This window comes from Mastigoproctus giganteus, chromosome 2 (assembly GCF_048544385.1).
Source record: "Mastigoproctus giganteus isolate SK-2022 chromosome 2, ASM4854438v1, whole genome shotgun sequence".
Lineage (NCBI taxonomy): Eukaryota > Metazoa > Arthropoda > Arachnida > Uropygi > Thelyphonidae > Mastigoproctus > Mastigoproctus giganteus.
The window spans coordinates 7,494,425-7,518,960 of NC_143576.1; the positions used below are offsets into that span (position 1 = coordinate 7,494,425).

The 24,536-nt window shown below is 39.4% G+C and overlaps 1 protein-coding gene across 1 annotated transcript in view; it reads right to left on the reverse strand.

Annotated features, from left to right (window-relative positions):
* Window positions 1-23,465, reverse strand: part of LOC150089142 (uncharacterized) — a 39,436-nt gene extending 15,971 nt beyond the window's left edge. The window contains exons 1-2 of the mRNA XM_090389507.1: window positions 23,430-23,465; window positions 7,454-7,568 (exon numbers count right to left, since the gene is read on the reverse strand). Coding sequence (XP_090245633.1) covers window positions 7,454-7,568; window positions 23,430-23,465 — 151 coding nt within the window. The remainder of the gene's footprint in view (window positions 1-7,453; window positions 7,569-23,429) is intronic.
* Between the last annotated feature and the right edge of the window lie 1,071 nt (window positions 23,466-24,536).

A 24,536-nucleotide genomic window follows, 5' to 3' on the forward strand; every position in this document is an offset into this window, starting at 1 on the left:
AACTTATTTAGGTTATCAACTTCCACGACAAGGGATGGAAGTCTGTTCCACCAACCAACCACCCGCTGGCTAAAGGCAAATTTCCGCACGTCTATCCTACATTTGTCTTTCCTGAATTTGAATTTATGCCCTCTCAGGTGATTATTCTGAGCAAGAGGAAGAATCCCATCAGCATTGAGCATGCTCAAACCATTCAAGGCTTTATACACCTCATATCTAAACATCCTTGCACATCAGGTATAATGATGCATATTTATCTGTACAGACACTTTCAAGATGAAAATGGATCATCTATCATGCTAAAGGTATGAAAGAGCAGTTTGAAGAATAGGAAGGAAGGCTTCAAGCATCTGCCCAAGCCAACCCAATCCCACCAAGCATTATGAAATGAACTGTAAATTCTGTTCATCAAAACACAATCCTTTGCCCAATCAATCTAGGAACTGAGGATAAGTGTGTTACATTAATGGTCCAATATTTCTTGAAGAGCTTTTCAAAACTTTGTCTCATACCACATCACATTAGTGATAGAATTATTAGAGGCAAATAATGCAAGGAATAATGCAAACAATGCAAGGCTGATGCTGTATAAGCAAGCTTATACAGCATCAACCAAAAAAAAATCATCATACCCAAATGTATGGAAAAGAATGTCACTGGCAACCTAGTTAGGGATTAAGAAATCTGTGTTGTGATTGCTGTGTAGCTGCATTCCTGACAAGGTGGGCCTTCATTACTTCTTTAACCACTGAATCCATTTTTTTTTTTTTTTTTGTTTTGGAACAGAAGTCATGCTTGCAGGTCTGTAATTGCTCACATCACCCATTGATCCTCCCCCTTGTGAATAAGAGACACATTTGCACATCTCCAATCTGTAGGGATCGCTCCTGAATACAAAGATGCTCTTATTAAAGGTTTGCTTAGCTCTTTTTCTTCTGCTGATTTTAATATAACTAGATAGATTGTCAACCTCAGGTACCTTATACACTTTTGGCTTCAACAATTTCTCTTTGACTTTTCTCTCAATTATCACAAAATCATTTAGCACCCAGTAATAACTTGGTATACCTCTGGTATCCTCATCCCTAAAAATTTCTTTGCACATGGATATAGATGCAAAATATTTTTTCAGTTTGTCAGAAAAATTGAAGAGGGTCAGTAACAGTGATCCCATTCATACCTAGTGGATCAATGAGGTTCATTTCCTACTTTCTAGTGTTAACATAAACAAAGAATTCTTAGCTAGACTTCTCGTAATCTGCCTTAGCTTGTCGAATCCTCCTTATTAACTTCATTAGAGATTTTATCTATCTTGAGTTTATCTCGACCTTGAAGCAGCATACCCTGATTACTGTCATTAACCACTGTGCACACCTTTGTATCATGAGAAAACTTAGATATCAAACATGAATTACCTACATTGAGTGGACAGAAATCGTGGGATACCTACCTAGTAAGGGGTGGACCCATCTTTCACCCGGATAAGGGCAGTCACACAAGTAGGCACTGAGTCCACTAGTTCACAAAAGCATTCCACAGGTAATTCAACCCATGCTTGCTGCACTGCTGTCCATAATTCTGTCGCATTCCTGGGTGGAGGATCCAAAGCTCGAATGGACCTTTCCACAGCATCCCAAAGATGCTCCACAGGGTACATGTCTGCTGAATGAGGAGGCCATTCCATAGTGGTAAAATCTGCAGAATGCTCTTAGAACCATGTTCTAGTCACCACGGCTCTGTAGGTAGGCAGGCACATTGTCCTGCTGGAAGAGTCCATTGACCTGTGGGTGCACAGTGACCATGAAGGGGTGCAGATAGTCTACAAGAATGGACACGTAACACCTAGACCATTCAGAGATGCATCTAGACGCACCAGAGGTCCCAACATGTGCCAGTTGAACATGCCCGGGACCATTACTGACTGTCCAGCTGCCTGAACAGTTCCTTGTTGGCATGACAGGTGCATAGTTTCATGATATGCACTCTCCCATCTGCTTGAAATAACTGGAAATGGGACTCATTGGACCATGAGACACGTTTCCAATCATCCAAGGTCCAGTGCCAATATTCATTCGCCCAGATGAGGCGTAGAGTCCTGTGTCGTGGTGTTAACAATAGGACTCTGGCAGGTGGTGAAGTGAAGTGAAGTTATTTGTTATTTTGGAGCATTAGCAACTAAGGCCATATTGCTCCAGGATATGCGGTGGTCCTTCCCTGACCTTTCCGCATCCTCCGTATTTGGTGGTGACGGGCTCGAACCCCGGTCTAATCAAGAAGCGTGTGCTACGCACTGCTGCTCCTTCCCACCTGGCTACGGAGGCGCCTCTGGCAGGTGGTTGGTGGCTCCCATAACCTACTGCAGCTAATGTCGCATGATGGTCTTGGTGGAGACATTTCTGGCACCTCCCTCGTTGAAGTCAGCTGACAGTGATTTGTGCCACTGTGGCTCTCTGGTTGGCTGAAACAATGCTAAACAGATGTCGATGGCCCCGTTCACCCACCACCTTTCTTCGCCCACAGCGCTGTTCACGATGAGATATTATTCCAGAAATACCATATTTCTGATACACTCTTGATACTGTCGAACGGGGACAGTGCAATTTCTGTACCACTTCCGCAATAGAGTGACCCATGCGTCAGGCACCAACTATCATCCCGCTTTCAAAGTCAGTTAACTCATGACATTTGTTCATACTGGCATTGAATTACCATCTACGTGAATGCAGTGATGCAATATACCTATAAACCTGCCAAGCGGTGGGTTTATCCACTAGCGAGAGTAGTGACAGTGTCGTGCTGCCCAGGAACCAGGTATCCCATGAATTAGTATTAGTAAAGGCCACATGGTGCAAGGAAGCATATGGCTTATGCTGCGCCAGCCAAAAAAATAATAATAATAAAATAAAATAAAAAATATAATAAAATAAAATAAAAAAATAATAAAATAACAAAAAATAAATAAAATAAAATAAAATAATAATAAGAAGAAAATTTTAAAAATAATAACTAATAAGAGAAAAGGAAATGGACAACCTTTGCGTTTCCCACCTCCATATCCGGCTGACCTTTGAATTTCCCTGAACTGTGAGCCTCTACCACCCATGTAGGTAACTTATTCCAGTAATTTATAACCCGTTAGCTAAAAAAACTTCCTGCAATCCAGTCTAAACATCTCTCCCCATAATTTGAAATGATGGCCCCTTGTGTCCTAGAATCATTTATAACCATGAAAATTTCGTCTTCATTCATTTTGATCATTAACTACTCTATCAATCTTTACATCATCTGCAAATTTAGACATCATGCTCTCTATCCCTTCATCAATATAATTTATGAAAATCAAAAACAACAGTGGTCCTAATACTGATCCTTGGGGAACCCCACTTCTTGCATCAACCCATTCTGAGGAATAACCATTTATCACAACTCTCTGCCTCCTGCCCTGAAGCCATCCAGCTATCCATCTATGCAAGGAAGCCTATGGTTTATGCTGCACCAGCCAAAAAAATAATAATAATAAAATAAAATAAAAAATATAATAAAATAACAAAAAATAAATTAAATAAAATAATAATAAGAAGAAAATTTTAAAAATAATAACTAATAAGAGAAAAGGAAATGGACAACCTATGCGTTTCCCACCTCCATATCCAGCTGACCTTTGAACTTGCCCGAACTGTCAGCCTCTACCACCCATGTAGGTAACTTATTCCAGTAATTTATAACCTGTTAGCTAAAAAAACTTCTTGCAATCCAGTCTAAAAATCCCCCCCCCGTAATTTGAAATGATGGCCCCTTTTTTTTAAATTCTGTGCAGTGGGATCAACTGACGATGTTACCAACAGTAAATTCTAAGTGGGAAGCGTTCAAGGAATTAATCGTGGAAGCTACTAAAAGTTTCATACCTATTAAGAAATATTGTTCAAGGTTTAGGCCTAAACGGTTATCTAATGAACTAATGAGACTCGTAATAGAGAAGAAAAATGCATGGAATGCATATAAATTATCAAGTGACTCAGAAGCCTATGGCAGATATAAGCTAGTCTGTAATCAGGTGACAAAAGGAGGTTAGGCAGGCGAAGGCAGATTACGAGAAATCCTTGGCAAAAGATGCTAAGAAAAACAGCAAGGATTTCTTTACGTTTATAAACTCTAAAAGGAAAGGGATGAATCTGATTGGTCCACTCGACATCAATGGTTCGACTGTTGATGATCCTGCTCAGATAGCAAACAAACTGAATGAGTATTTTGCATCTACATTCACACATGAGGAATTATTAAGGTTTGAAAATGGCAGAAGGTTATCAAATTGTAACAGGATATGTAATGATTTTGGAATAACTGAAAGCAAAGTGGAGGAGAAATTATTGAAGTTAAACATAAGAAAAGCACCTGGGGTGGATGGGATCTATCCAGTTATATTAAAGGAGGCGGCAAAGCAACTAAGCAAATCCTTAGCCATAATTATGAGAGCGTCCTTGGACTCGGGGGAGGTTCCCACGGACTGGAGATGAGCAAATGTATCCCCAATTCACAAAGGGGGATTGAAGGGTGGCACGAGTAATTACAGACCAGTTAGTTTAACTTCTGTTCCGGGTAAAATAATGGAGTTGCTGGTTAAAGATGCATTGCAGGATCATCTAGACAAGACTGCAGCAATAATTCAGACACAGAATGGGTTTGTTAAGGGAAAGTCTTGTCTGACAAATTTCATAGGATATTATGATGTGGTTACAAAGGAACTGGATGCAAAAAATAATTTTGATATCATATATTTGGATTTCAGGAAAGATTTTCACACTGTTGCCCATGGACGACTATTGTACAAATTGGAGCAGAATGGTATTAAGGGTAAGTTGCTACAATGGATAAAAGGATGGTTAAGTGGGAGAAGACAGAGGGTGATAATCAATGGGTGCTACTCTTCGTGGATTAATGTCATTAGTGGAGTCCCACAGGGTTCGGTGTTAGGTCCACTGTTGTTTTGTATATTTATCAATGATATTGATGAAGGTATATCAGGCTTAATGTCGAAGTTTGCAGATGATACAAAGGTTGGCAGGGTTGTTAATGACAGTAATGGCAGTGTGCACTGCAACAAGATCTAGATAATTTGGGCAGATGCGCTAAGAAGTGGCAACTGAAGTTTAACCTTGACAAATGCAAAGTACTGCATATGGGTAGAAGTAACCCCAGAGAAACGTACCAACTGCGTGGTACTACACTTAAGGTGGTAGAAAATGAAAAAGACCTGGGAGTAATTGTGCAGTCAGATATGAAGTTTTCTGAGCAATGCAGACAGGCTGCCAGGGCAGGTCATGGAATTTTGTCAATGATATATAGGAATTTTGCTAGCAGGGAAAAGGAGGTGATTATCCCTCTGTATAAAGCAATGGTCAGGCCACGCCTTGAGTACTGCGTACAAGTCTGGAGGCCTCATTTTAGGAAGGATGTAGATTTACTTGAGCGTGTACAGAGAAGGGCAACAAGATTTGTGAGGGGAATGAAGGGATCCTCTTACCAAGAGAGGCTTAAGTTCTGCAAATTGGAGTGGCTGGAGACTGGGCACCTGCACGGTGATCTGATTGAGGTATATAAGGCCTTGAATGGGTTGAGCACGCTGAATTCTGATGGGATCCTTTCACTTGTTCAGATTACGAACCTAAGGGGGCATAAATTCAAATTAAGGGAAGACATATAGAATAGATGTGCGTAAATTTGCCTTTAGCCAGTGGGTGGTTAATTGCTGGAACAAACTTCCATCTGTCGTTGTGGAAGTTGATAGGTTGAATAAATTTAAGGAGGAACTGGACAGGCATTTGGAGGCAATGGTGTGATTTTTTGTTTGTTTTTTTTTGGCTGATGCTGCCTAAGCTCATACACTGGCTTTCTTGCATCACATGCCACTACTACTACTACTTGTGTCCTAGAATCATTTATAACCGTGAAAATTTCGTCTTCATTCATTTTGATCATTAACTACTCTATCAATCTTTACATCATCTGCAAATTTAGACATCATGCCCTCTATCCCTTCATCAATGTAATTTATGAAAATCAAAAACAACAATGGTCCTAATACTGATCCTTGGAGAAGCCCACTTCTTGCATCAACCCATTCTGAGGAATAACCATTTATCACAACTCTCTGCCTCCTGCCCTGAAGCCATCCAGTTATCCGTCTAAGGATTTTCTCTGTGATTCCAACCTGTTTCAGCTATTAAAGTAACCACTGATTTGGGACTGAGTCAAATGCTTTTCTGAAATCCAAATAAACAGTGTCGAAATTATTAAGTTCAGCTCTTGAGTGACCCTGTCAAAATAGCTAACTAGATTAGTTAAACAAAACCATGCTGAGTATCCCTCAGAATTCCATTTCTATCTAAATGATTAGCATTAGCAGAGGCATACGATGCAAGAAAGCAAGCTTATGCAGCATCAGCCAAAAAAAAAAAGACCACCCATTTCACCCCTCCATTCGTTCCAAATGCCTGTCCAGCTCAGCCTTAAATTTATTTAGGCTATCAACTTCCACAACAAAAGATGGAAGTCTGTTCCACCAATCAACTACCTGCTGGCTAATGGCATATTTCTGCACATCTCTACAACTGTCTTTTCTCAATCTGAATCCGTGCCCCCTCGGGTTCTTAATCTGAGAAAGTTATGCACTTCAATCAGATCACCTCGCAGGTGCCTACTCTCCATGAGCTGCAATTTGTAGAACTTAAGTCTTTCTGAATCGATCCTGAATTACACCCTTGATTACTGTCTCCATGATTTTCCCTACTACTGAAGTTAGACTAACTGGCCGGTAATTTTCCACTTCACTCTTGGAACCGCCCTTTTAGTGCATTGAACCATTAGCCTCAATGGTTCGATGTACTCACTTGCCACCTCCCTTAAGGTTATAGGCTATACGCCATCAACCCCAAGATTCTATCCTTTTAGTGTATATCAATTACTAATAAATAGTAAAAACAGTAAGGAGGGCCCAACACTGATCTCTGTGGTACCTCACTCATCACGTTAGTCTAAGAAGAGCAGTGGCCATAACCACTCTTATCTCCTACTACTTAACCAACCCTTTATCCATAGTAGCAACTTGCCCCTAATGCGCAGTTTACCAAGCTGGACTTGATAAACTAAGACACATATAATAAACTTGATAAACTGTGCTAAAAAGTACAGTAATCTAGCAAGCTTACTATGAAAAATCTGAAACTGAACCAGACACAATTTTATGTACTTCATATAAATAATGCAATTAAGAGATTATTTAATGCCACTTACCTATGATTATAACTCTTTTAATAACTTTAAAAACATGCAAAATTATGATTCCCTAATGTGTAATAGCTTAAACAAAAACTTTAGCTATGGGAACAATAAACTGAATATCTTATTTATTCATACAGGTACCAAAGTAATATTTAATCAAAATTAACAGACTTGCCTTCAGAATCACTGTGTACTTCAACCTTTATATCAATTTCAGGCAGTTCTTCTTCGTCTTGTATAATATTGATACGGAGGTCTTTATTTCTTCCATGAACTACTGTCTTATAAACCTACATCCTCAATATGAGTGTCACATTATGTCACTGATAAGAGTGAAAAACTGAATGAAATAGAATATCTGTGACATTACTCCTTAAAATTAAAACAAATAAAATTAAAACAATTATTGTATATGATATTCCTATTAATTATAGCAGGCTACATAATCATTTATAATCTTATATGACTAATTAGAAAAATAAGTTTAATACCATTTTCAGGGTTGTAATAGGTGACATTCATTTCCTAATTTCTAATATAAATATATTGTTTTGCAAATCATATGATACACAGTTATCCACAATAAGGTAGGGTAGGTATTTAATATCTTAAAGATGTTATAGTAAATAAAGCCAGACTTACATTTTTTAATATTATAGGTCTATACATAACAAATATCATGCACAAGGGTATGTGTATATGTTAATGCACTGTTATTTATCGTGATCCATGTGAAAAATAGGGTATCATTCACTCACTGCTAGATAAGTACCATTGACTGTTTCAAAATGTATTTTTGACTGAAAATAAAATGATATTATCAGAAAGTAATGTTTTTTTGTTTTTTTTGCAGTAAAAGATAAATATGTAGCTTTATAAAAAAAGTTTCTTTTCTAATAAATTATACAGATGTTTTTTAAGTTGTCAAACTCATACAATTATATGTAACTACAGTTACGGCTGTAGAACAATATAAAATTTGGTAGACTGGAAGCTTAACAATGAATAAAATTGAAGCCCTCTTTTAGCATTAGCATAGGCACATGATGCAAGAAAGCAAGCTTATATAGCATCAGCCAAAAAAAAAAAAAAAACCCTTATTTCACCCATCCACTCGCTCCAAATGTTTGTCAAGTTCTGCCTTGAATCTATTTAAGCTATCAACTTCTATAAAGACAGATGGAAGTTTGTTCCACCAATCAACCACCCGCTGGCTAAAGGCAAACTTCCGTACATCTATCCTACAAACGTCTTTCCTCAATTTGAGTTTATGCCCTCTCAGGCGATTATTCTGAGCAAGAGGAAGAATCCCATTAACATTGAGCATACTCAAACCATTCAAAGCTTTATACACCTCTATCAGATCACCTCGCCGGTGCCTAGTCTCCAGACACTGTAATTTGCAAAACTTAAGCCTTTCTTCATAAGAGCAACCCTTTGTTCTATTCACTAATCTTGTTGACCTTCTCTGTACTCGTTCCAGCAGCTCTACATCCTTCTTGAAATGAGGCCTCCAAACCTGTATACAGTACTCAAGGTGTGGCCTGACCATTGCCTTATACAAGGGAATAATCACCTCCTTATCCCTGCTAGAAAAATTCCTGTATATCATTGACAAGACACCATGAGCTACTCTTGCAGCCCATCTGCACTGCTCAGAGAACTTCATATCTGCCTGCACAATTACCCCCAGGTCCTTTTCATTCTCTACCACTGTCAGTGTAGTACCACAGAGTTGATACGCTGCTCTGGGGTTGCTGTTTCCCATGTGTAGTACTTTACATTTGTCAATGTTAAACTTCATTTGCCACCTCTCAGCCCATCCGCTCAACCTTTCCAGATCCTGTTGCAGCAGCTTAGCATCAGTAGTGTCCTTAACAACCCTGCCAACCTTTGTATCGTCTGCAAACTTGGACATTAAGCTTGATATACCCTCATCAATATTATTTATAAATACAGCAAACAATAATGGACCCAACACTGAACCCTGAGGGACTCCACTAATAATATTAGTCCACGATGAGCAGTGTCCATTGATTACCACTCTGTCTTCTCCCCCTCAACCACCCCTTTATCCATAGCAGCAATTTGCCTCCAATGCCACACTGCTCCAATTTGTGCAGCAGTCTTCCATTAAACCTAATGAAAGCATATCAGGTTTAATTCTAAGTGTGCAGATGAAAAAAAGGTTGTCAAGGTGGTTAACTGCAGTAATCAGAGCATGCTACTACAAGATATAGAAAAATTATGCAGATGGGCAAATTTTGAAGTTTAACAATGACAAATGCAAGGTACTAAATATGGTAGCCGTAATCCCAGAATACCATATCAACTGTGTGATGCCACATTGAGGATAGTGGAGGTTGAAAAAACCTGAGGACAGCTGTGCCTCAGACATGAAGTTTGCTAGAGTGCAGATTGGCTGCTAAGCCAGTGCAAAGAGTTTTGTCAAAATGATATACAGGAATTTTGTCAGTAGAGATAAGATGATTATTCCAGTGTAAGACATCTTGAGTACTGCATACAGATCTGGATGCTTCATTTCAGGAAAGATATGGATCTTTTGGAATGGCTGAGAAAAGGACAAAGAATTAGTGAGGGGGGAACAAAAAGGTACTCTTATCCTTTAGTTTCCCCCTCACTTTGGCTTTTTATACATATGTATAAAATTATATGCACTGTGCTAAAAATATGAATTTAAAATTAGCACTCATCTGTGATATCCAATCATTGAGGCATTGTACATTTAAGCTTTATATCAGTGCATCCACTCGTTATATTCCAGTCTTTGCATGTTCAATTGTTGAACTGCACAAGCTCTGAAATTGACATTTTGCTCACTGTCAGCGAAAGAAAATGATAGGAGATAATATTCAAATAAGAGAGGATAAAAAACATGTTAAGTGCATGTATAAAGAGTTGCAGAGACATTTTATTTTCAAAAATAATTTAAAATATTTGTTTTTAATATAAAAAAATGGATTTTTCATAGTTGTTTTCAGAAGAGACTGAAAATAAAAATGGCATCAAAAAGTGAACAATTTTGAATTTCTTACTGATTTTTCATGTGTGTGTGTGGGGGGGGGGGGATCACTTTGCCTAGTAGAGTGAGAATGCTTTGAGCACCAAGTTCTAGGTTAATAAATGCAGGGTATTTCATTTCAGTAGCAATAATATCATATAACCACAGGGGCTCACATCTGGTGTTATTTTGTTAGTCTGTTTGTTATTTGGTTTTTAGGAGCATTACGAGCAATCACGGTCTAATCAAGAAACGCGTGTTACACACTGCTGCTCCTTCCCACCTCGCTACAGAGGCACCACACATCTGGTGAGTATGGGCTTCGCATACCCAGGGTTCTGAGCTGGATATCATCATTCTTCTCTTTCTTGGCGATTTCTCTCTCTCCCTCTCTCTCTCAGAGTAACTCGGAAATTTTTTTGTGGCTGGTGCAGCATAAGCCTCAGGCTTCTTTGCACCATATGACTAATCATAATAATAATAATACCCTTTGGATAGTACAAAACTCAAAACAATTGATGAAAAAGACCTACCAGTAATTATAACTCTGACATGAAGTTCTCTGGGGAATTCAGAGGCTACTAGAACACCCCAAGATATGGTTAGATCATATCTTGAATATTTCATATAGGAAACCTTTCTTTGGAAATTTCATTTAAGGAAGGATATGGATCTGTACAAAAGGTTACAAAGAAGAGTAATGAGATTATTTGATGAAAAAAAAGGTATTTTTACCAAGATGTTTGTTGGTAAAAATACTTCTGTGCTTCTTTAAATTAAAGCAGCTGCACATGCGAAATAACTGAAACGTTTCAGACTTTAAATGAGTTAGTAAACTAAATGCTGTGGCATCTTCATACTTTTTCAAATGAAAGGAGATATAAATTTAAACCAAAAAAGGATTGTTTGTAGTTTTAATATATTTAAAGGGCTGAACAAATTATCAGAAGGGATAGGGCAAATGAAGCAGGGTAAAGATTTTTTTTTTTTTTTTTTTGATAATGCTCTATATACTTTTCATCATTTTGCCAATACTAATCCTATATAGGTCTAACTGCGTATCATACAATTCTCCTGATGGCATTAGTAAACCACTCTAAATCTAACAATGAATAGGACTACTAAGAATTATTTAAATGAAAATGTGCATTATATTTTAATTAGCTCTGAGTTTCAAGTTATCATAAAGTTAAAGAATGTTGGGCAGTGGAAATGAGTTTAGGAACTCAATGTATGGGGCAAGAATTTTATAACTGAGAGTGTGTTTGTTTATCTCTTCTTGTTTATTTTTTATTTAAGTAATTTCATTATTCTTTTATTTTTTCTAGAACTAAGGATGCAACCACAGCACAGCACATTCCATTCCTGATGCTAAGATATTTCCAGAGGCATTGGGACCTGGAAAAGGCCATGGGTCAAACAGTCTCTCCAGGCACTCCATTTCTCCCAGATTCAATCCCCTCCCCATATGAAATCCCAGAACAAAGGCAGCTGACCTCTGCCTGCCTACCCAAGCCTCTTGTCACTTCCTGTTCTGGAGATTTCTAGTAAGACTGCAAAGTTAATTTCTGCAAAGATGAATATTATATTTCACATGGAGTACATATCAAGAATACTGGAATGACAACATGTATTACTTTGTGTGATGTGAAATCCTTATCTAAAAAAAATTATAGGCAGCTGAAAAAATGAAAGCAGTTGAAAGAGTATGAAGAGGGATGCATTTAATCTGCAGGCATGAAACCAAACACAGATATCACAAAAACATCTGAAACAGAAGGGCTGGAAAATTTTTATAAGAAAGAGAATCAAAACACTAATTCGAGTATATATTTTATTTTAAAAATAGTATATTACCGTAGCATATATTATTATTATTAATATCAGCCATATGGTGCAAGGAAGCCTGAGGCTTATGCTGCACCAGCCAAAAACAAACAATTTGAGAGAGAGTGAGAGAGAGTCAGAAGTAGAAAGGAGTCACCAAGAAAGAGAAGAGTGATAATATCCAGCTCAGGACTCTGGGTGTGCCATTAGCCACTGGGGTAAATGGTCTAAAGAAATGGCTTACATTCATCTTATTTCAAAAGATAACAACGTCTTCTACATTCTACAACATAAATTCAACACTGTTAAAATTAAAATATTAATTTTAATATATTTTTTAACAAAATTAAAATTGCTCCACATTTCTTGGAGCTGTCTGTACCAGATCCAGAGTTTTCTGGGGGGGGGGGATAATAGTGATGACATGTGATTGACAGTAACTAAAAATTAAGCCTGAATTTAGTATTAGTGGTAGCAAATGATGTAAGCTTATACGTATCAGACAAAAAATAAATAAATATAAAAAATGAAACAAAAAAAAAAAAAAAAAACACTCCCACATCACCTGTCTCTATCCCATTAATAATTTGTCTAATTCCTACTTAAATGTATTCAAACTATCCACTTACACAATACCAGATGGAAGTTTGTTCCAACAATAATCCACTCTCCAGCTGAAAGTAAATTTTTGCACATCTATCCTATACCCATCCTTCCTCAATTTAGTTTTTGCACCCTTATGCATGTTGTCTGAGAAAAAGGAGGACATCAACATTTAAATTACTCGTTCAAAGCTTTAAACACCTAAATCAGATCTCTCACCAATTACTGATTTCAAGACAATGCAATTTGCAGAACTAAAGTGGTAAGAGTACCCTCTTGTTCCCCTCACTAATCAAGTTGTTCTTCTCTGCAGATTAGCATTAGCAGAGGCATACGATGCAAGAAAGCAAGCTTATGCAGCATCAGCCAAAAAAAAAAACCCTCCCATTTGTTCCAAATGCCTGTCCAGCTCAGTCTTAAATTTATTTAGGCTATCAACTTCCACAACAAAAAATGGAAGTCTGTTCCACCAATCAACCACCCAGTGACTAAAGGCAAACTTCTGCACATCCATTCTACAACTGTCTTTCCTCAATTTGAATATATGCCACCTCAGGTTCTTAATCTAAGTAAGAGGAAGTTCCTTATGCAGTACCTTGCATTTGCCAATATTAAACTTCAATTACAATTACCACTTCTCAACCCATCTGCTTAATTTTTTTTAATCTTCTTGTGGTAGCTTACCTTGATTACTGTCATTAACCACCCTGTCAATTTTCATATCCTCTCCAATCTTAGTCATTAATTTCATTAATAAATATAGAAAACAATAATGGACCCAGCACTGAACCCTGAGGATCTCCACTAATAACATTAGTCCAAAATGGGCTGTTGTGCCTTTCCACTCAACCATCTCTTTATCCATAACAGTAGATTGCCCCTAACACCACATTACTCCAATTTGTACAGCAGTCATTCATGTTAGACAATATCAAGAGCTTTTCTAAAATCGAAGTATACGATGTAAAAATTATTTTTTGCATCCCGTTCCTTTGTTACTATTACATAGTAATCAGATTGGTCAGAAACACTGCTCCTTAACAAATCCATACTGACTGCAGTATAACTACATTCCTGCATTACTTTTTTTTCATCAGTGACTCCATTATTTTACCTGGAATAGAAGTCAAGCTTACAAGTCTGTAATTACTCAGTTTATCCTTTGATACCCCTCTGGGAATTGTTGAGATATCTGACATCTCAGGTTCATAGGACGTCTCCTGAATACAAAGATGCTCTCATAACTATGGCTAGGGGTTTGCTTTATTTCTTTGCTGCTTATTTTAATATAATTGGGTATATTTCCCCAGGGGCTCACATCTGGTGAGTATGGGCTAGGCACACCCAGGGTCCTGAGCTGGATATCATCATCCTTCTCTTTCTTGGTGTTTCCCCTTCTATTTCTTTTTCTCTCTCTCACACACACAGGGGTAACTCAGAAATTTTTTTTTGGCTGGTGCAGCAAAAGCCTCAGGCTTCCTTGAACCATATGGCTAATTATAATAATAATAATAATATCCCATCAATGGCAGGTACCTTATTTATTTTTAGCTTCAACAATTTCTCCTCCACTTTCTTCTCAGTTTATCACGAATCGTTATTACAGATTAGGTGCCATACTACAACTTAATATCATAAAACATGCAATATTTTTTCCAATTTACTTAGGATCGTTCAGGGGGGGGGGGAGTAGTAAGTCATCCCTACTGCATCCACATGCCTCTGGCTGTGGCTGTGGCAGTTAAGCAAACCTGAAGCGTGAGAAACTATATAAACCTGGCATGCCCATGTCAGCTAAAAATTGTGAATTTATGATTAAAAGCTCACCTGGTGAAGCTTTTCCAGTTGTTTAGGAAATAAGTGTTCACACAGTTCATGACCTGCCCGGGACTGTACTTCGATATGATGCCAGGATTCAGGATGGCACACACAGCACAGTTTCAATAAAGACAGTGCTCCTGATAATGCCGATAATTTTGAAAATTAGTCTACTGACTACGCTAGAAAAGGCATTCATATAATCTGGAAAAGAAATCCCGATTTCCCCTAGTTTTAATAATAATACACAATAATTGTTAATTTCAATTAACCGAAAATATTTGTCGTTTTCCACTGTTTAATAAAAACATAAAATATATTAAAATCTAATTTATCAGGAAATGTGTAATAAAAAAAAAAAAAAAAAAAAGAGTGGTATCTTCCTCCCACATCGCAGGATTAGATCATATACCACGATGTCAATAAAATGATTTATATTACCACAGAGTATTCTGATTATCACTGTGGCAAAATAATGCAAGACGCAAAGATTACGATATATAGTAAACGCTATTAATATTAAAAAAAAAAAAGAAAAAACGGGGTGTCTCCTTTGTCTCATATTCTATCTAATTCTCTTAATTAAATACAATAGTGTCCTACTTTCAGAAACGCAGGTTTTTTTTTTCTTTAGGAAGGCCGAGGGACAGTTTGGCCATGTGTGAAAGAAAATTAATCGATTTTATTATATATGTTTATTCATTTTTTTTTTTTTTTCGTTATGATTCAGACTCCCCCAGGTAGAGCCACTCCTAATGGCAAATCCAGGAAGGGTGATCGGGGCGATCCCCTAAAGAGCGTGATTAGATGTCGTTGTTGTTGTTGAGTTTTCTGAGCATCAGCAACTAAGACCATATTGCTCCGTATATTCTATACTGTCTGTAAATTGCGTGTGTTCTTTTGTCGATTTTCTGTTTGCTGGACGAAAAATCCGAGTTGTCGGGAGAAAAGCCATGCTACCCCTCCCCTGAGACCGATTAACTCAGCCACGTTGTGAAAAACACCCATAAAAATTCCTCACGTCATTGACAAGACTCGAACTCGAGTCTTTTCCACCCGGTTTAGGGAGACGGCGATTCTACCACCTGTGCTACCCACGAGGGCGCGTGATTAGAGCCTATGTGTTTTATGGTATTAAGTTGTAACTATTAGTGTTGTATGTGCATATTGCCTGGCCCTCCCTGGGAAGCTCAGACTAATCCCAGGGTCGGCCAGCCAGAGTTCTCTTCCCACTTACCTGGTCCGGCTCCCAGTGCCAGTGACGGTAACTAGCGGTCTGTGGTGTTCCATAGACCCTAGGCTAAGCGACCAGATAAACAACATAACCCGCACTAAGCAAACATGAACATACACTAACATATGCTATCTGGCCTTGACAGTACTGTCTTACTTCACAAGAGATCCAAATGCGGAGTTGTGCGAAAGCACCGGTGCCGCCTGTCAAAAAACACTATGTCACTATGCGCATATTGCCTCACACTAGAGACATGACACTAACATTGTTATCAATCCTTAAAAAAACATTCTGAATTCTCCCTTGCTACTCACCCCACTGGCACGCTTCTGCCATCCAACCAAAGTCATAGGACATTTGTAGTTATGGACAAAATACGTATTTATTTAAAGGAATTAAATAATGATCCACCTTTGTCATACTTCAATGTGGTGTATAAGACTGATAATTTCTTTTAGAAAGCAGACAGTATCGTGCTTCACATCTCCTTTAAAACGTATGTGAGCTCAGTTAACAAAGAGGACTCTTGGCCTTTCCTTAATTATGCATTACAGTTCATCACAATCGTATTCAATTAGGTTCAGCGACTTGGGCCTAATCGAATATCTTCTGATGAACTGTAACTCGGTGCTGGGCATTGCAGCGTTCAGATATTCTCTTCAGACCACACGTTCACAGCCTCGAGACATGGAGCATTTCCCGCTTCGAAGGTGTAATGGTCACTTCCATTAAATTTCCATAATGTATACAGAATTCTCCAGAACACCAATGTGGAATGACATTCATAGATCCATTCACTACGACCAGTGTGCCCAGTCGATACCACGAGGTACACCCAGACTAAGCCTCCTATTGCCCCATCCAACTTTCACAGTTGGAACAAAAGGCACTCAGTTAGTAAGTGTTCTTCACGTCTCCTCTATACTGAGACATATCCATTAGACTGAAAGAGTGTGTAGAGCAGTTCATCATAACAGTACCAATTTTCATTGATCCAGAGTCCAGGTTTGATGTACTTTGCGCCGTGAAAACCAACAGGATGAATTTATTTTTGCTATAAAAGGCTCGTATGTTGCAGAATGAATTTTCGTGAAAATTCGTGGCATGAGGTTCTACAAACTCACATTGTATAGGATTTACGGGGAGATGATGTAGCCAGTTGTTTCAAGACATGTTGTATTATGCCAGTCACAGAACAGTATTTGAATTAGTAGTTGCAAATCATGCAAAAAAGTAAGTTGATATAGCCTCAGCAAAAAAAAATAAATAATAATAAATAAATAAATAAATAATAATAATAAATAAATAAAAAGTTTTGCATTCATCTATCCATCTCCTCCAACCAACTTGTCTAGTTCTTCCTTGAATTTATTCAAGCTGTCCACTTCCACAACATCACACGAAAGTTTGTTCCAACAATCAACCAGCCGCTAGCTAAAGGCAAACTTCCGCACATCTATTCTGTAATCATCCTCGCTCAATTTGAACTTACGAACCCTCATGTTCGTAGTCTGAGCAAGAGGAAAAATCTCATCAGCATTAAGCTTGCTAAATCCATTCAAAATCTTAAATACCTCAATCAGATTCACCTCACAAGTGTCTAACTACTAGACACTACAATTTGCACAAACGAAGCTTTCTTGGTAAAAGCACCCCCTTTGTTCCCCTCACTAGTCTCGTTGCCCTTTTCTCTACTCGTTCCAGCAGTTCTACATCCTTCCTAAAATGAGACCTCCACACCTGTATGCAAAACTCAAGATATGGCCTGACCATTGCCTTATGCAATACAATAATCACTTCCTTATCCCGGCTAGGCAGGGATAAGGTTTCTGTTTTAGAAACCTTGGCTAACACATGCCTAAAACTAGACGAGTTGTCCAAACACTTTTAGTGAGATCGGCAAAAGGAATCAGGAAAGAATTCGAATATGTGGACTACAGATCTTGGTAACTAGGAGCCTTTAACTGAGTTGATAAAATTTTAATTTATTAATTAAACATCATACTCTTATATTATATAGACAAATTCGCTCCTAAAAGTGCAGCTCTCACGGGTTGGAGAATGTACATAAGTGAAACAGGCCCGTGTTCCAATCTCGGGAAGCACATGAGAAATTTTTATGGCCTTTTGTCACAACATGTATGGTTAAGGAAGTCAGTGTCAGGAAAATGTTGCACGGTTTTTTACACCTCGGGAAAGTCATGTTTTTCGCTCAGTACACAGAATAATAAGTACTCTTTAACATGGCTGATCACCTGAAATAATGATATCAATTGACCAGACAGGATCTCCCCCTTAACAAATCCTTGCTGAGATTACTGTACAACTGCATTCTTGTTAATACGGTTCTGCATTACTTATTTAACCGCTGACTTCAATATTTTCCCAGGAACAGAAGTAAAGCTTACAGTTCTATAAATAACCTCTTTGCCTTTTAGGAACAGGAGTTTGTTTGTTGTAAGGTCTTACTAAAATCGCTTTAGGCGCATCAGAAACTTAGGCCATATAGCACGATATATAATATGTCTCCAAATTGCATGCGTTTTTTTTTTTGGTAGATTTGGTAAAGGAGAAACCCGAGTTTCCAAGAAAGATAGAGAAACCATGCTGCCCTCCCTTGAAAGTGATAATTCAGTTACGCTGTCAAAAAGGCAAATAAAAATTCTTCAATTCATTGACGGGATTCTAACTCAGATTCTTAGTCAGATTCTAACTCAGTGTCAGGAGGAAGGTGATTATATCAACTTTACTACCCATACTTTGCTACTTTTCTTCACTTTCTAAGCCAACAACTTCTTGTAAGCTGCATTATCTTGCCTAACCCCTTTTGTAACTTGATTTCAGACTCGTTTATACTTACTATAGGTGGCACGATATGGCCTTAGTAGCCCTTGTGCCATTAAACAACATATCAACCAACCAACCAACTTACTATAGGATTAGACAGGGGTTTGAGCCCGTGACCACCAAATATGGAGGATGCGGAAAGGTCTCGGGAATGACCACCGCATATCCCCGGAGCAATATGGCCTTAGTTGCTAATGCTCCTAAAAACCAAAAAACAACAACAACAACAACTATAAGAGTATGGGTATCCTGATAATTTCTAATCCACCACTTAATCTTCCATCGGTGAACTTACCCTTCATCCATAGTACAATTTGCTCCTACTGCAACATTGCTCCAAATTATACAACCGTTTTTCATATGAAACTACTGAAACCTCTAGGTATAGGTATAGGTATGTTGAGGGTCTGACGGCTCCGGGGATTTCTCTCATCTCCGCGTATGTTCTTTGTATCGAGTAACAGTACCCTGTCTATGCCAGAGGTTTAAAAATAATGTATGGGTCATGTGGTATGTAGTTTGTTGTGCCCATTGTTCATCCGGCCTGTTGGCAGCCGGGCCCCCAGTGGGACCCGGCGTTACCATACCTAGCGACGGGGACGCCGGCCGGGTGTACCAAGAGACTAATTATACTCTGGCAGGTCCTGCCACTTACTTTCCTGGGATTTCGGTGACGAGGACCTAAAATAAAGGTTGGAGTTATCGCTAAGTTGGAGTTATCGGTTTAAGTAAAATTGCATTAGAAAGCGCTGCGTGGGGTTTTATGCTGAAAGAACTATTTCTAGAGAGCCTAAAAGGTCGGGCAAAATTTGATGTGATTTAAATTTGGACATGTGGGGCAGTCACTGTACAAGAGAGTGTTGGGAGGGGAGGGTGAAGACTGGGGGGATGAAATAGGAAGAAGAGGGGTCGGATAGAGAGGTGACCCCCGCATTTTCAGTGGGGCATGCCCATGGCCCACCAGAGTGAAAATATGGGGAGGCGAGGAGAGGAGAAGAGCAAATACCCCCTCCCCCTCCCCGAAAAAAAAAAAAAAACCGCACAAGGGAGTGCAGCTTTGGGTCGATAGTAGGCCATTCAAATCATCCTCAAGTCTTGTCTTTCTGTGGTATGGTGAGTTTTTTGCTTGTGTTTTTTTTTTTTTTTTTTCTTGTTTGACCTCCTGCATTCTTCCTAGTTGGGTTGCCTTTGGTATATTTCTATCATTGTTTTCCTTCTAGAAAATAGATCCTGGGCATATTGACTGAGTGCCTTGTAGTCCTCTTGAGTGTCTAGCAGTCTGGGTTCTTGGTTGTCTGGGATATATTGGATTGACGTTATTAGCTGTAGTCGCAGGTCGTCATACAAATCGCACTCAAACATTAAGTGTCTCCAGGACTCTGGGTTGCCACAGGGACAGTCCGCGTTATTTATGATACCAAGTTGGTGAAGTTTAGCTTTAAACGGGCCGTGTCCTGTAAGGAGGAAGGTGGTATTTCGACCAGGGTGAAACCACACTGGCGCCTTATTAGGGTACAGCTTGGTGACAGTGGGGAGGAATCTTCTGGTCATTGCAATTGCACCTTTTTCTGTGTTGCTCCATCTCCTCTGCCAAATCTGGATGAGGTGGTCGGTGATTCTTCTCTTCTCATAGTTGCGGTCATTAGTGATGTCAGTGGTGAGGTCATACATCGTAGCCGATGTGTTTCTGGAAAGATGGTAGAGCAGACCACAGCGGGTAGCTTCGAGATCCAGGGGTAGAACTCCTACCAGGACTTGGAGGGCAGCCGTGCTAGTCGTTCTAGTTGCTCTCGACATGGTAAGGAGGATGGTCCTCTGAATGGTTTCGAGGATCCGTTTATTCACTTCTAGTGCCGCCCTCGCGTACCAGACAGGGGAGCCATATGTGATGGCAGGGATGAAGAGAGCTTTGTAGTACAAAGACAGGGTAGTACGTCTGAGTCCCCAGTCCCTGCGAGTGACTCTAGCGAGGAGGGCCGCGTATCTTCTTATCTTTTGTTTTATTTATATTCTAGGTGTGGCTTGAAATTTAATTTTCTGTCCAAGATTATTCCTAGGTATTTAATCTGTTCGCACAGTTTAACTGTTTTGTTCTCAATCTTAATTTGTGGTGGTCTCCTTAAGTCTAGCGTACCTTTTAGCAGCACCGAATTTGTCTTGTCGGGTGCTAGTTTGGGCAAGTGTAGCTTCGTCCAATCTAGCAGCTTTTGCAGGGCATCATTTGCTTGGATTTCTAAGGAGGATCTGCTGTCAGCCTCGATGGTCAAGATCAAGTCATCTACATAGGCCTGGGCCTCCACACCACCCAGATCCATGGCGAGGAATTCGTCCAGGACAAAGTTCCACAGGAGCGGCCCAAGGACAGAACCCTGGGGGCAGCCCCTGCGGACTGGGCGACTGAGGCATTTATATGGTGTCGTAACTTGCAATGCTCTATCAGCCAGGTAATCATGCAATAATAAAGATTCAATGGAAGGTTGACAGCTCTGAGTCTCGCCAAGACGCCCCAGCGAAATCCACTGCGATGACGAGGAAGTATTTCCTTTTACAATGGGCGACTCTAGAGAGGAGGTTCTGTATTGCTTCGATAGTGGATTTGCCAGGAGTAAATCCGTATTACTTTGTCATGTTAGGATTTGCTTCATTATAATGCCTTGTGATTCTTGTATGTAGCAGCCGTTCGAATATTTTACTGAGGGTTGGTAGCAAGGCTATGGGTCTGTAGGAACTAGGTGTCTCTGGTGGCTTTGTTGGGTTTTTTAGGATCAGTTTTAAATTTGCTTTTTTCCACTGTAGTGGAAATTTACCTGCTTCCAGGCAGCAATTGAATAGTTTTAGCAGTAATTCAGGTATATGTTCCGTTGCTTCTTTTGCCATCTCCGGTTCAATTAGGTCCAGTCCAGGGCATTTCTTATTTTTCGCGCGGCTTGCTGCATCCTGAATTTCTTCTAAGGTGAAGGGGGTTTCTATTTGGTCATTATTATAGGAATTGTTTGCTTGGCAGATAGCCTGCTGCTCATCTGTTAGTGTTGTTGGCAGCTCCTGAAGGATGTTGTCCAGGATGTTCCCAATCGACTCCTCCCAAGTTATGGTTAAATTTCCTTGTGCTGTTTATTGAAACCTCTATTGAAATCTAAGTATATGATGCCAAAATTATTTTTTGACAACCAGTTTCTTTGGATCCCATTTATTTATTTATTTTTTTTTCCGCCACTAATCTCATGCCGTCATGGGTCGCACAGTTCTTAGAATCGTCATTCCCCCCACACCGGGTGGAAAAGGCACCGGAGTTCGAATCTTGTCAAGGACACAAGGAATTTTTAATGGCCTTTTCACAACGTGGCTGAATTAGAAGGTTTCAGTCAATATTAGCATGGTTTTTTCTCCTAGAAACTCGGATTTTCGTTCAGCAAACAGCAAATCGACAGAGAACACACGCGACGGTACAATATACTGTATATATATATACAGGGTGTCTCAAAAATATTGGTACAAACGTTTAGGGGGGGGAGGTAACATCTAAAGGAATGTGAATCGCATAGGAACCCATAACCGAAAACGTCACGGGAAAGGTAGTAGAGGCACAAGAAGCAGAAATGACACAAGACAGTAATTAGTGGCAAACATTTATTTGACATAATATTAACAATGGAGTACGAGATGGATGCATTTCATGATGTTACAACAGATGCTCGAAGGTTCCACCATGAGAGGCGATGCATGCGTGACACCGACGCAGCATGGATTGGCGGACACGGTCGAACACACCTGGAGTTTCTTTGACAGTAGCAGCAGCGCAGACGAGTCTCGCCACGAGATCCATTTCCGTCTCCACAGGCGACTCATACAAGATAGATTTGAGGCCCCCCTACAGAAAGAAATCAAGGCTCGATAAATCAGGTGAGCGTGGGGGCCAGGCAACGGGTCCACCATGGCCAATCCATGGACGCCCAAAACGCCTGTTCAAATGGTCACGAACACACCTTCCATAATGGGCAGGCGCCCTGTCATGTTGAAACCAAATGTTGCGTCTCACATTTGCTGGAACATCGTCAAGTAACCCTGGTAGAACTTGTTCAAGAAAGATCCGATATTTAGCAGAGTTCATGCGGGATGGTAACAGGTATGGGCCGACTAAGCAGTCACCGACCATACCTGCCCACACATTTATTGCGAAGCGATGTTGTGCAGCATGGGGCGCACACCGTTTGGGCCCTCTGCTAATCCATACACTTGGTGCATGTCTGCCAGCTCACGGTTCATATATCGATGCATGCTCTTCGTGCGGCGACTACTGCTTGAATGAGTAAACCAGAAATTTTCCCTCTCGTGAACTGATGAACAGCGCCGTGTACCGACTTACAGTGACGTTCCCGGTTATGGGTTCCTATGCGATTCACATTCCTTTAGATGTTACCTACCCTCCCCTAAACGTTTGTACCAATATTTTTGAGACACCCTGTTTATACCTGAAATTTTGTATAACCGCTTAGTAGCTTCTATAATTACTTTCCCGAATGCTTCCTATTTAGAATTTGCGGTTGTTAAAATCATCTCTGAAAAGGATTTATAATCTGTCTAGGACCATTTTGGTCACATTTACGAAAGCAAAACCCCTTGCATTTAGGGCCGCTGTAGCGAGTGATCAGGCGCGAAGATGCATATGTACATGTGCTTTGAGTGAAGTGAGCTCAAGCCCTTGATTGCTAAATACGGTGTAGTTTCTTGTATTCTCTTTATCCTGTTAACTTCTTTGACGGTGGTAGTCCTAGAGTACAAAAAAAAAAAAAAAACTATTACATTCGGGTCACTTGGAAAGCCATTACATATACCCATCTCTATTGTGTTTGTAAATTGCGCGTGTTCTCTGTTCGATTTGCCTGTTTTGCTGAACAAAAAACTCCAGTTTCTGGGGAAGTCCTGGAGTACAAACAGAAAATTTATTTTTATTTATTTACCTTGAACAATAATTATATCTTTAAACAAATCCCACTGTGTCCCTCCGCCTTTCATGTGAAATTATTATTTTTCCTATGAGGAGCAGTATTTATTCCTTTACACGAATATTTTAATGAATTAAAAGCGACTACCAATTTGGCTATTTTATGTCAAAAGCAGCCAGATAATAAATCCAAAAATGTTCTATTACTAAGGGAATGGCAAACCCACAAGCTCCAGTTAATATCTTGTAAATCAAAATAACCCATTATAAGACATACTGAATTTCTCTATGCTAGTAGTTGCTCTTTACAGACAGCACATCGAACGGACTCAACATTATACTGGCAGACCACATCAACTGAGTGCACTGCCATTGGCTCTACGTGCGTCTTAATGAAGACCATGACTGCCTCCTCTCTCTCCAGTAAGTCCTTTCTGTGCACATTGTATTCACCATGCTCAAATTCTGCATCCTCTCTGTCTGCTGCCACTATGTTTTAGAAATCTTTATCATGTTCACATTTTGAGACTGCACCAATCATAAAGAATAAGTTCTGTATCGAAAGCGCGTTCGATAAAATCGATTATTCCGGACACATTTTCCTATAGAAAAACATTATAAATATCTGTTAGCTCAGAAATAGTTGCTCAGAGTGGCCATGGAAGTCTGTTTAATTAAATAATGCAACTAAAATCATAACTCAGTAAGCACTAACTCGGTCCTGTGCTTCACACAGTTTCACCTATCCTGGCTTCTTCAGTATATTTTAGGTAAGTTTCAGTATATTTTCAGTATATTTATAAGTAAATTTTAGGGATCTCTACCGCAGCAGGGGCCAGAAATTGCAGCCCTACTTATTTTTCCCCGTACATGGACTCTTTCTAAAACGCTACACATTTCCAAAGAAAAATAGTACAAATCAATATTACAATCACTATTACACAATAGTACAAATCAGTTCCATC